At 60.8% G+C, this 13634-nt stretch overlaps 1 protein-coding gene across 4 annotated transcripts in view; it reads right to left on the bottom strand.

The window, feature by feature from the left end:
• CABIN1 (calcineurin binding protein 1) overlaps nucleotides 1-13634 on the bottom strand; it is a 92734-nt gene that overhangs the window by 21747 nt on the left and 57353 nt on the right. For all 4 annotated transcript variants that reach the window (XM_074355983.1, XM_074355980.1, XM_010955445.3 and 1 more), the window contains exon 29: nucleotides 9523-9636. In XM_074355983.1, coding sequence (XP_074212084.1) covers nucleotides 9523-9636 — 114 coding nt within the window. The remainder of the gene's footprint in view (nucleotides 1-9522; nucleotides 9637-13634) is intronic.

A 13634-nucleotide genomic window follows, 5' to 3' on the forward strand; every position in this document is an offset into this window, starting at 1 on the left:
GTGGTCCCACCTAGGCAGGACAGAGGCAGCCTGCTGACTGTGGATGCAGGTGGCCCTATGGATGGCATGATCTGCCCTCTCCAGGATCCAGGGCTGCCTGCATCCAGCCCAGTGCTGACCCACACACCCCACTGTTCTCCTGTGCTCCTCCCTCCTGGAACACCTTTGCCCCTGTCTATCCAATAGCCTTGCCAACCCCAAGGTCAGTCCAGGTCACTAGGAGTGTTCCTGATCACCTACCTCCTTCCTCCTGCTGCGGCTGGTCAACACTCCTCTCTTGCACCATTAGCACCCAGAGACTCACCCAGGGTGCCGGGGTGCTGCTCACACCCAGCCTGACGAGGAGGTGAAGCTGGGGAGAGGGATCCTGCAGGTTCAGGGCCCTCCCTCTAAGGGCTCACTGTGCCACTGGGAAGGGCCTGGGTCTGAGCTGAGCATGGCCTGGAGCCTGGGGCTCCCCAGCCCTCCTCTGAGGGCTACCAAGTGGGTTCCTCTCTGGAAATAAAGCCCAGTGCTGAGCCAAGGGGGCCGGGGAGGCCTCCCCCACAGCCCAGAGCTGACCCTCGCTCGTACTTTCTGAGCAAATCTGTCAATGTCCCCATGTAGGGGACAGGGTCTGGGAGTCTGTGCCACAGCTGATGATAGTCTGAGGTCGCTGGGAAAGGTCCACGTGCCCTGGCACATCCTAATTTTAGACTTCTTACACACATTTAGAGGTCAGCTTTCCCAAATTTATGTTTTTAATCAACTAAACTACTGCATGTCCTTCAAGGGCCTTCCCAGTTGGCCCTTATCCACCTCACCTCCTCCCCAGTGACCCTCATCACCCTTGTGCTCTCATCCACAAACTCCCCCGCCCCGCTCCCTCGTCCTCCTGCAAGGGTCCTGACCCTCTCATACAATGGCCCGGGGCACACAGCAGTAATGGTCTTCCCCGATCCTCGATAAAACCCCCTGAAGTAGGTCTGGTCAGTCCCACTTTGCAGAAGAAACTGAATGTTACCAACACTGACCAGCTTACCCAGAGCCATCAGCTAGGGTTTAGGAGGGACAAGCATGGCGCAGGGCCCAGGCTGGCGGGAAAGCAGAGCAAAGCTGTGGGCGGCCCACGTGTGTGAGGCCTGGGCCTGGGCCTGCGCCTGCGAGGGAGTCCTTGCTCCGCCCTCCCCTGGCGCTCAGGGGCCACAGCCTGTCACCATGGAAACCAGGCAGGGGCTCCTGGAGCCCGCAGCTCTGGTTTGGATTTCAAACCCAATGCCGCTCTCTCAGGAGCAACTTGTCAAACTTTCCAAATAGGAAATGTGGAAAGAAAAGAGAAAAATTTCCAGTTTGAAGCCACCCTAGAAAGATGGCCTGGTCTCTGAGCCTGGGAAGCCTTGTCTGGGTCAGCAGAGCGGTGGCAGTGCAGAGAACCCACAGCCTCCCTGGGCTCCTGCCCCTCCTTCCAGGGAGCTGGCGGTGGGGTATGTGGCTGGGCAGGTGGGCCCACCCTTCCTGTCTCTGCTGAGCGGCTGCCCGTTCGTGTTTGCTGGTGGGTGTGTGAGAAACGGTTCTTTGGAAAAAGGGCTGGAAAACCACTGACCTCATCCAGCTGTCCCACCCTTGGAGATGGGGAAACTGAGGTCAGAAGGGGCAAGGACCAGGAAGTCAACAGCAGGGCAGGGTCACCAGGCCCAGAGCAGGTCCCCAAAGGATCTGCAGGTCAGCCCAACGTGGACCCCAGGCTGTGGCCCCGAGTCCTGCCACGCTCCGGGCCTCCTGCTGTCCACAAGCCCCAGCCACACATACAGAGGGCCCTGGAGCAAAGCCCCACACAGGGCAACCCTGCTATTATGCACAGCAAAGGAAGGGAGCCCTCGGGCCAGAGTGTGACCTTCAACCCTGGGGCTCGAGGGCACTCAGGGCCCCAGAGAACCTCAGGTGGCCCCGGGCTCACGAGAACCACCCTCCCCCCCGACAAGCAACCCCAGGCAGCCTGGCCGTGTGAGACACTCCCGAACTGGAGCAAGCGCAGTGGTCGCGTCTGGGCCATGTCCTGAACACCAGGCTGCTTCCTGGGCCTCAGGTGTGTGGCTCGTGGCCACCTCGACACAGTTGGGATCAGAGGGCCCTCGAGTGCCAGGTGCTGGGCACTCACATCCCCACCTCACAGACAATGAGACTGCGTCTGTGTGGGGACCCGGCACCCTGGCTCAGCCAGAGGCACCAGGCCTCCAGGGCATCCTAGCAGGAAGCAGAGAGCTCTGGCTCAGCCCCCAGCCTACCACTCCCTGGCTTGGTGGCTCAGGGCTTGGTGGCTCAAGGCCTCACCTCGAAACACTGTAACGTGACGCCCTTCTCTCTCCCCTGCCAAGCTTGGATGTGGCCAGCTCATCGAGGCCAGGCAAACAGGAAGACACCAGGCACCATGGCCATGCGGGGTGGGCCCTAGCCTCCAATACTGCCAGGCTGGGCGCAGTGTGGGTGTGGGCAGGTGGTGGGCAGGGGGCTCGGAGAGGCACTCCAGCTCTGATCCTCACAGGCTGCGTAATGCTGGCCTCTGCTCGCTCATCGCTCATCATGAGGTGGGAATACAGGGCCGTGGGGAGGAGGAAATGGGAGCGTCGGGGAGGCGTCTGCCACCCCCGAGATCCTCTGCGCCCCAGGGAAGCCAGCGGGGGGACCTCCATCCACTCGGCAGAGGCCCACTCACTGACATTCTTTCCCACCTCAGCTTAGGAGCCAGGCCACGTCCACCACCCTCCCACAGGCCAGAGCCACGGGGAGGGCCTGCGTGGGGAGGGAGCCCCAGTGCTCTGAGGACAAAGCAGAGACCCGGCACAGAGGTCTCTGGAGCCCCTCTTCCTCTCGGCCCTGGGATGGGCCCCCGCAGCCCCTGCCCGGCCGGTCCTGCAGCCTCAGCTGACACAGGCCTCCTGTAGCCCTCCCCCCACGCTCCCAGCCATCCCTGGTCTGGGCCTGCCCTGCTCCACTGCCCAAAGGCTCATGAGGGCCCCACACCTCCTCCCGGAAGTGCAGCCCCTGCTGCCCTCAGCATCAGGTGCTGCCCCTCCAGGGATAGAGGTCGGAGCTCCACCCAGGCTGAGCCGCTCACATGCCTCAGAAAGATGCAGCAGGGTCGCCTACTCCAGGAACAAGCCTTTGAGCAAAGAAGGCGACACTGGAAACATCCTCCTCTCAGGAAAGTTACACAGCAAGCTCTGGACTGGGGCTGTTCTGGACACGGATGCAGACAGTGCAGTCCTCTGGGCTGGCCAGAAACTGGCGTGGAGGCGCCTGCAGGATGTGGGCCAGGGCTAGTCCTGCTATGCAGGTCACCTGGCAAGGACCGGCACAGCGGGGTGGCAAATGCTAAGGGCTGATGTACACTGCCTTCCTCTGCCCGAGCATCCCAGCACAGCCTCCATGGGGCCACCCCAGGACACAGAGCTGCCTCCGTGGGCCAGGCCAGATGCATGTGGGGAGGACGTCGAGAGGCTGCTTATGTCACGTTCTATCTGTGAATGCTAGCTCTGAACAGGGGAGCTTGGCCTGGGCAGGGGTTTAAGACTGCTGTGGTCCTGTCAGGCCAGAGGCCTGGGCATCCCATGACCTTGTCCCTGCCTGGTCCCCAAAGACAGAGGGGCCTGGCTGGGGACAGAATGGCCTTCACACCTGCTCTAGGCCCAGTAGGCCGGAAGCTGAGAAGTCCCACGAAGCTTGCAGGGCCCAGGACACAGGAAGGAAGGAGAGTCAGAGCTAAGCAAAGAAGCCACAAGTTTGCTAACCTTTTAAAGACTTAAAAACTGGGCCTTTTTCCCCCAGAGAACTTGAAGTGATTCTTTTGTTTACTCTGCTTTTGCAACCGGCCCAGAGATCATCTCAACAACGCTAAAAATAGCACCAAGGCAGCAATTCCTACTACTAAGCAGCCAAGCCCAGGAGCTCGTTTTTCCCCAATTTAAACTTTCCCCTTCTTTCTTGCTCTCTAATTCCCACCATCGCAACTGGGCTTCCTTTAACCTGACGTCAGGGCAGTAACCCGCCACAGTCTCCTCCATCGAGGGCGAGGCTGGGAAGAGAGGCCCGGATGGGGCAGCTGTAGGTGACAACAAATCCCAGACAATTTCTTCCCGGCGTCAGTCAACGTCAGCGCGTGGAGCTGAGCCTCTCTTGGGGAAATGGTGGGCTGAGGGGCCGTGGGCCTCTGGGGCATACTGGCGCCCCACTCGAGCACAGACGCAGGTCCGCACGCGGGGCAGGCGCATGGGATGGTGGGCCTGGTGTGCCAGAGCAGGGCTGAGCTGCAGGCCAGGCTCCCCGGCCCACCTCTGCCTGTGCCCACACACTCCCCGTCCTTCCAGCCCCGCCTGGGTCCCAGCTCAGGCACCCACTTGCCATGTGGCTAAGTCTCGGTTTCCTCATCTATAACGCAGCATAGATGGTATCCACAGAAGTCAAGAGCGGTGTGTGCAGCGGTGCCCGGAGGCATGGCAGGTCGGCTGGCCCCTCCCGCCCATCCTCCACCCCAGCCCCTCTGCCCTGTGAGAAAGCCTACATTCCAGGCAGGGCCCAGCGGTGTCCAGCAGCTGCCTCTGTGTGCCCGCAGCCCCCACTGGCCCCCACAGGGCTCCTGCTGCCTCCTCTGCTCAGAAGCCCAGCCCTGCTCTGTGGTGCAGGCACCTCCCATGTCACCTCCTCCACCTTCTCAGCCTCCTGCTCACGGGACCTCTGGTCACTCCTGTGGAGGGAGGTGGTTTATTCAGGCCTGGCGGTCTCAAAGAGCACGTGTGCAAAAGTGACTGCAACAGTGAGGCAGGCAGGCTGACACCTGCCAGAGGAGGCAGCCTAGGGCAGGGCTGGAGGGCCTAAAGAAGCCGGTGTGAGCTTGGGAAGGCTGGACTGTGCAGTGATGCTGTGCATGGAAGAGCCTGGGAGGGGACCCCAGAAGGGACGCCCAAGCAGCATGTTTTAAAAGGCTGAGGAAGGCACTGAGGGAGGCCGGAGCATGGAGGGACTTACCCGTGGCTTCAACAGACCTGCCTCGTTCCCACGTCCCCACACTCCTTCCCCATCTACCCAGCTCCACCAGACCCACTGCAAGCTCAAACTCAGGCCGTGGCCGCTGCCTGCCCGCACAGCCGGGGAAGCAGGCACAGTGCTGGCTGGGCCTGTACTCCCTTCACGGTGGCTGGAAACTGGGTTGAAACAAGAAAAAAGCCCTGCCTGCTAAAATCAGTGAACATTTTGGGGAGGGAGGCAGGGCCACCTCTGGCTTGGTTACTGTGGGAACAATTAGAAAATGTTTTTTTGATGGAGGTACTAGGGATTGAACCCAGGACCTCGTGCATGCTAAGCAGGCGTTCTACCACTTGAACTATTCTCCACCCCCAGGAACTGTTTCTGAATCAACTACAAAGGGGAGAGAAGCTCGCCAGACATCGGCCCTGTTCCAGCCTCCACGGGCCCCGGAGGTGCACACACCCGCACAGGAAGCCGTGAAGCTTCCAGGCATATGGAGATGAGCCCCTGGCCTCTGTGGTGACCTCAGCGCCTGCTTTGCAGGCCTCCTCTGCCCAGGGAGCCCCAACTCCGCTTCACTGCCTCCCACCCAGGCCTCGTGCCCGCCCTGGGCTCCCCGCTCCCTGCACTGTCGTCCTGAGGAGCAACCTCTGAGTCACGCGGCCACATGCCAACTGCCTGTAGCTCTCCAGGGCCCAGGCCAGGCTGGCCAGGGCAGGGAGGGCCACAAGACCTCAACCAGCGATGTCCAACAACTCCAACTTTGTTCTGGCAAAGGCCAGACTGCTCTGCCTGTTGGGAGAGGGCGGGGTGATGGGGCCTTCAGCCGGGGCTGTGTCCTGCCCTGGTCACGAGCCCGGCCCAGGATCCAGCCTGCTTGGCACACAGCCCACAGACGGGGTTTCCACAGCAGATGAAGGGGTGGGTGGGAGCCGTTCCCTTAGTCGAGTTGTGGACGGCGGGGCTGGAGATGCGCCAAGTTCATTCCTCTCCCTCAGACGCGCGTCCAGCAGCACAGCTGGGCCGCTATGTGCCACGTCTCTACTGCGGGGCCCAGGCCACCACCCCCTTCTGCATTCAACCCTCTGCCTGGCCCCTCATGCTCCCTGCAAAGGCTTGGACAGCACTGCCTCAGGCATGGAGCAGCCCTGAGGTGCCCCCAAGGCTACTCTAGCCCCTGCCTCCCTCTGCCCTACCCCATCGGCTGAGCAGCACCCACAGCCCACCAGACTCCTTGAGGGTCCTCGTCTCTCCCTCTGCCCCGCAGCATCCTACAGAGGCCTGAGGGGAGGGACGAGCACGCAGGGCTCCACCGCAAGCTGGCAAGTGTCCCGCAGCAGGACCCACAGCAGCCAGCACTGGCGGACCAGAGGACACCCCTGGAGACCACTGTCAGGGGGACGATCCCCAGACATACAGCACAGATGCGTGGGAGTGCCCGCCCGCAGACCCCAGACCGCACACCACGCAGCACCGGGCAGCTGCAAAGGGCCGCGGTCTGCACCTCTCACAGGAAATGTCTCCAAGACTTAGCATTGGAGAAAAAGCTCAAGTTGCCAAAACGTAGCCCCGCCCCGATACACGTACACCCATGTATTTTTAAACGCTGCACAGCAAAACTGTCTGACTTTGTACACATACACCTTGAAAAAGAGAGCAGCCAGCCACTCACAGAGGTACCTCTATGCAGGGCAAGGTGCCTGGGGTGGGAGACCGGGGGTGGGCTCTGCCGTGCCTCTGAACTGTCTGTAGAGATGACGTGGTCCTATGCGGATCACACAATTTTCAGAAATTGCCATTAAAAAGTAACCAGCAGGTCTCCCAGCTGAGGCCGGATGATGAAGGGGGCCACCCGGGACGGTGGTAGCTCAGAGGGACGGCAGGTCATGGTGTCGATGGCCCTCCCTCACCCTCCCTGCCCTCTTCCCAAGGGTTGCCCTGGCCTCTGTCCCCGCCCTGGCATAACCCCCAGTGCACACAGGAAGGGAGGAGAGCTAGCCTGCTCACCTGCCCTACAGCCCAGCGGCCAGACCTGGCCCGTCACCAGAGTCAGCCAAGGGCTGCCCTAAACGCTCCTCCACAGATGGGCCTGCTAAGACCTGCTAAGAGCAAGCAGGGCCAGCACTTGCGGTGCACGGGACTCGAGCCATGGCTGGAAGCCATGTCCACCCTGAGGGGCCACCTGCAGGACAGAGCGGGGGCAGCCCAGCAAGGGCCTTCATCCCTCAGGGAATGGCATAAAAGAGGGTGTGAGCCTCTGTCTGGCCTCTGCCCAGAGGTTAACTGTTCGCTGGGAAGCAGAGGAGCAAAAGCTGACCTGGAGGAGGCAAAACCACCCAGAGCATCCCGTTCAGCAGTGGGTGGTCAGCACCTTCAGGGGCTTCTGGCAGTGGGGAGCGCTGCCCATGTGTTGGCCTGTGTCTCTCCCACAGGCACAGACTGACTGCCCTTCTGCCAGACTCATTTTCTGGAAGGCTCTGGAAACTAAAGGAGGAGCTACAGGGAGCATGCCCAGTGGGGGAGTGCCCTGGAGCACGTGGATGCCAGCTGGGATGTCCTAACTCTGTCGTTAGGAGGCTGAGTGCCTCTCCATGAGGAAGAAAGGCAGGTTGGGTCCCTCCTTCCAGCATCACTGCACAGCTTGTAAGGGCCAAGCACCTCGCCCGGGAGAGGGAGAGAAACTGTCTTCTTGAGCACCTACCCTGTGCCGGCTCACGAGTTAGGGGCACCCCCTTGCATTACCTAACTGAACCCCTACAACTACCCTCCAGGCAGGTGAAGGGAGCCCACATAAAGGAGGGTGAGCAGGAGCTCAGGGAACTGAGCCACTCGCCAGGCTCTTGCTTGGGTTCTGCAATTGCAGAAGAAAAGATCTGCCAAACGCTGAAGATGTGCCTCTTTCGTTAACAAGTAAAGAGTTCTTATAAATCAGTAAGAAAAGGACCACTAACCTGATAGGAAACGAGTGAAAAGAAAATGCACAGAAAAAAAGACAACCGCTTACATGACACCACAGTCAGTCCCACTCATGATAAATAGAACACAGCAGCGTTTTCACCCACTGAGAGCAGATACGAGACGGTTCCACGACAGACAGTGCTTATGAGTCTTTGGTGGGATGGGGCTAGAACTTCAATCCACCACAGATCCTGTGACCCAGGGATTGTTCCTTGGAGCTTATTCTAGGAGTGGACTCCCACACATGTGAAAAGTTTTACCCACCAAGCACTGTCTTCAAGTAACAAGAGACTGGAAGCAATGAAAACGACCACTGACAGGGGTGGGCAGGTAACCTGGGATATCTGTGTGCTGGGAGGACTAGGCAGCAATTAAAAAGAACAGCAAGTTCAAATACACCCTCCAAGGTACACTCCCAAGTGAAAAGAACCCAGAGGCAAGAGCATGTGTACCTTGCTCTCTGTGCACTGGCTCATAAGTGGGCACACACCCCTGGACGGACACCCGCCAGATGAGGGACAGTGGCTGTGGTCTGGGCATCTGGGTGGGAGGCAGCTTTCTTCACTGAAAGCCCCTTGCTACCGAGTAAACTGATTACAGATCACACCCATCGCTTGTCTATAAAATACCCACCAGGAGAGGGCTGGCAGGTGCAGGGGCTGGGCTCCCAGACTCTGAAGCCCCAGCCCAGCCCCCAGGAGGTCAAGCCTGGGAGAGAAGAACCAAGGACTCAGACACCCCATCACCTGGCTGGCTCACAGGGGGCCTTCTTCTGCCCATATGGCTCCAGAACCAGCCTCTGCCACACCCTCCAGACCGAAGACCTGCCCTCTTGGCTCCTGTCCAGGCCAATTCCACCCTTTGGTGTCCCTCCACATAATGGGAACCAAGGAAAACTCAGAAGAAACCACAGCACAGAGGGTCTGTGTGAGAAGCTGAAGCCGCCCAGCTGAGGACAGGTGAGGACAGGCGAGGACCTAAAGGTACGTACAGCAGAGTGAAGGGCCAGCTGTTTCTGTGCAGGGCTAAGCAAAGGAGGGAGGCCTGGGCCCGGGCGGGGTGGCCAGGGGGCAGATGTGGGCCCTTGGGCACCTCATGGATGGGCCATGCCGGCCCAAGGGGTGGGTCTCTACCCCGCATGGAGCACAGAACTGGAAGAGCAATGAAAGGCCAGCCCTGGCCACACTTGTCTTCTCAGCAGTAGACCAGCTTCAGTCAGAGTCCCCAGGTGCCCGAGACCACATGGGGACACGTGGAGCTGCTGCGGGGAAGCAGGGAATGGGCCTGGAGTCCCACCCACCACTGCCTGCCGTGGCCCCAGAGAACCCCCGAGCTCGTTGGTGCCTCTCCCCAGATAGGCAAACCGGTGCCGGGAGGGGGCAGCGACTTGCCAGAAGTCGCTTGGCAAGCGGGGCCCCACTCTTGCGTCTGGCCTCGCCTGCCCTCTGAGGATGCCGCAGTCCCGCGGTCCGGGGAACACCCACCCCGGGGTCCGTTCCCACGCCTTCCGTGAGCAGCAGCGGCAGCCAGCAGCCTCAGAAATCAACAAGGCAAAGTACTCACGTTGAAGAAATTGGTCTTGTTCCTCTCGCAGAAGAGCCCCTGTGCCGGCATGTGCTGCAGCTGTTGCCACGGGATACTGCTGCCTAGCAACACGTCGCGGGCCCACTGGAGGTTCTGGGGAAGCAAGAAGTAGGTTGGAAGTGAGTGTGTGGGCAGCTCTCAGCGCCCATGGGGAAGGGAGGCAGTCCCCTCCCTCCCGGCTGCACTGGTAGAGCAGCAGCGAGCAGCAGCTCCCGCAGACATTGATCCTGCAGCGCCGGGCAGCCCTGGCAGCCGGCTTTGATCATCTGGCTGTGGGGTGTGTTTCTGGAATGGATGTCTCGCCAAGCAGAGCTGACAGAGAGTGGGGCCTCATACTGCCCAAGGAGGGCACAGACAGGGACGCCTTACCCTGATGGACTTCACAAGCTGGTACACGGACCCAGCACCCCACCTTCTGCCAAGGGACCCCCCCATCAGCCTGAACGGTCAGGCCTGACTTGGTGTCAGGCTACCGGCAGCTGAGGCTCTGCAGGACGCCTGTTGGGGAGGGTGCTTGGCCCCAGTGCTCAGGCCACTGCCCTCTGGGCAATGAATGGTGCCTCTTGGTGGAACCCAGGCCCAAGGAGCCTGGCAGGGTAGGAACAAGAGCCTACTAGCCCAGATGGGACTGGGGGCAGGGAGAGAAGACAGGTTTGGGTCGCCTTGGCCTTCTCTGGGCCTTCTCACAGACTGGAGAGCAGTCCTTCCCAGCAGCTGGCTGGCCAGCCACCCCTCTGCCTCAGGTCTTCACCATGATGGCTCCTACATTGGGGACCAGGGCTCAGCTCCCTGCACACACCATCTCACCTACTGCCGGACGGTGCTGCCCTGCAGGGGAGAGGCCACCAGGGGCAGGGCCAGGACCAAACAACGCAGCCCCTTACCTCCACTGCATCCACCCTCCTGGCTGTTAGTCCTCACACACACCCCCACCTCCCACCCCGGCCGGCCAGCTGGGTCCCTTCCTCACCTCACCCTGAGCCAGGCCTTCACCACCTCTTATCTCACTTATCAGCCGACAAGCCCGGCCCACCTGCTCCCACCCTGCTCACTCACTGATCAGACTGAACTTAAGAAATAGCTCCCCTGCCACAGCTGCAGGCAAAGCGGGAACCCCCACTCCCTGGCCTGCCTTGGAGCGTCTGCTCCCACCTCTGCACAGAGGGACAGCCCCCAGAGGCTGCTTTGGGGGCTGAGGGTCCCTCCGTGCCCAGTACTCCTACAGTGGTCGCAGAGGAACGAGGTTCCCTCTGGGATGGGGACAGGTGAGGTTTCAAGCATGTATCTCCTGGATGACACACAGCAGATGAAGCTGGCTCTTCTGTGGAAGCCCAGTGGGGAGTCATGCTCTGAGGAAGCCTGGATGACTAAGCCTAGCATTGACTCCAAGGCCAATTTCTACAGGGATGTGGCCAGGCTCTGAGAGTGGCCACAGGCTGAGGCTCCACAAACTACAGGCCACCCTTACCACGGGACTGCAGCCCCATCTGGTCTAGGAGGCTCGACAAGGGGCTGGGGACTAGAGGGCCACGGGCAGTCCTGGTTGTGCAAGCGGGCATATGCCTGCTCAGAGCCCACCTGGGGCCCAGACACGTCCAATGGGCCGAAGTCAGGAGCAGATGAGACAGACCCCAGCCAAAACAGCAAAGCGGGGCCATGTGAAACCAAGGTGTGTCTTCTGTGGGATCCAGGGGCCTGGCCAGGGCCTTGGGGAGCTGGGCTGCAGCCATTTCCAGTGAGCTCCACCAGGGAGGAGGCAGAAGCGTGCGGAGAAGAGGGGAACCTGGGCAAACAGAGCCCTTGACCCTGGAGCCAGACCCCGCTCTGCGCCACACTCACGAGGGAGGGTGAGACCCCAGTCTCGGCCTTCAGTGTGCTAGGAGGACCAGCCTGCAGGTCAGAGGCATTCAAACCCACATCCCAGACCAGTCCTGAGCCAGTTACAAGACACTGCCGTGCACTGCCCTCTCCACAGCAGGCCCAGGGAGGAGGGCCAGTCTGGCGTGGGGAAGCAGGTGGGCTGGGCCACTTTGTTACAAGGAACACAATCCAACTCAGGTTAGCTCAAGCTGGCTCCTCAGGGCTCCAGGGCTTGAGAGAGAAGGTAAAGCCTCAGTGCTCAGCCACAACCCCTTGGTCTCAGGGCCACTTGGTTCAAAATGTCTCCCTAGGGAGATCTGAAAGGCTCAGCTCCAGCACCCACTGCCTATCTAATTAGGCGTGGGCAGACCCTCACAGGAGAGAGTAGGGTATTGGAGACTTCAACCTGCACTGTGTCAGATGACAGGAGAGCCCACCTGACTGTGACCGGGGAGGTAGAATACAAAGGAGGCCCACCTCTGGGCCAGCCTGGGAGGTCAGGGAGGGTTCCCAAGGAGATGACACAAGCCTGTCGTGGGGCCAGAGACTCACTTAGACAAGAGCCCAGGCAGGCAGGGCAGCCAGGACCCAGCTGAGGAGGCATGGAGACAAAACATGGGCACCTGTGAGGCCAGTGGGGAGCCAGAAGACTCCTCCCAGGCCTTAGGTCAACCTCTCCTAGAGGCGAGTGACCCTGGGAGACCCAGGGCACCGAGCAGTAGGACTGAGAAGTTACCCTGGGGCCGTGACCCTAAAGCCTCTTCCAGGGCCCCCTGGGAACCTGCAGGAAGTGTGCCAGTGACCCCTCTGAGCAGCAGCGGCGGGGTGGGAGAGAACAGGAGAAGGCTGGAAGACGCATCTCTATCACCAAGGATATGGTCATGATTTTCATAAGAACATCAAGAAATAAACACAGCAAAGGCTTTCTTCTGGTCAGCACATGCTGGAGTGCAGCACGGAACTGGGGTGGTGCGCCTCGTTCTAGGACCCCTGTGGGACAGGAATGTACAGCCTCTCCACTGCACCTGCATCAGATCAGGACCGCCCCTCTGACCAAGGGGTTGGGCAGAGCGAGGACCACGGGGCGGGGGTGGAGGTGTGAAGCCTGAAAATCAGGCCCTAGAGAAAAGTGCAGAGAGCACTAGCCAAGCCTGCAGACTGTCAATCGGTCTCCCGCAGACCCGGTAGAGGGCAGGCTCTGGGCGCCTCCCAGACCCACCAGGGAGCCGATCGATGGCCGAGGCACAGAGCGTCCAGGCGGCTCCCAGAGACCATCGCTAATTGTGGCTGAGGCCCAGGACGGGAGCTGCCAAGGAGGTCGATCCCTCACCCCATGCAGTCGTGTTTACGGACAAGGAGAGCCAGGAAGCCACAAAGCAGGGCTCACACTTGGGGCCAGGCCAGGGCGGGCGAGTCACTTTGCACGTCTGCCTGGGCCTGTGCGCCTCCGGCAGCAGCCCCTTCTCAGGCTTCGCATAAGCTGTCCCCACATGCTGGGCTGGAGCCTCTGGGAGTAGAAGGAACCCCCCAGGGCCCTTCACTGGCTTCACCAGCACAGGGGTCCTGGTGAGGGGCAGTCTTCTGCCTGAAGGCGCACCTCCCTCCCTTGGAGCAGGGCCAGCTCCATACCCTTGCTGTCCAGCCACACAAGCCTCGTCCAGACTCACTGTCCATCAGCTCCCTGAGGTCACAGACAGTCTGACTTCTTCACTGACAGCTACTCGGGGGCTGGACCAGTACAGGGTCCACATATGGGGTGTGACAGATCTTTGGGGAAAGGATGAGAGGACAATGGGCAGCATTTGAACTTGCAGGAAGTGAGCAGCCCATCAAGCCCAGAGGACAGGTGAGGCCCAGAGGCAGGACGCTGCCTGCAACACGTGGGGGTGGAGGCTGGCCCAGGGGCTGACCCAGGTGCTGGAGGCCGAAGTGCTGGAGGCTCAGCAGCGAGGGAGCTGCAGGGAGCATGGCTGAGCACTCAGGTGCTGGGGAGACCGGAGCACGAGGCCGCTGCTGAAACACCCTCCACCAGTCCCCCGTATGGGTGCTCGGAGGCCCGGGGTCCGCACACAGACCTACATGCGGGCACGGAGCGACGCACACAGGGTTTTGGCGGTGGGCCAGGGAGCCTTAGGGAGCTTCCCCCATACTGCCTCCCTGGGCCACGGCTGACCCTTGGAGGATGGCGGGGCAGTGCTGTCCAGAGCAAGTGGCCTCTGCCCCACCAGAGC

Source organism: Camelus bactrianus, chromosome 32 (assembly GCF_048773025.1).
Source record: "Camelus bactrianus isolate YW-2024 breed Bactrian camel chromosome 32, ASM4877302v1, whole genome shotgun sequence".
In the NCBI taxonomy this organism is placed as follows: Eukaryota; Metazoa; Chordata; class Mammalia; order Artiodactyla; family Camelidae; genus Camelus; species Camelus bactrianus.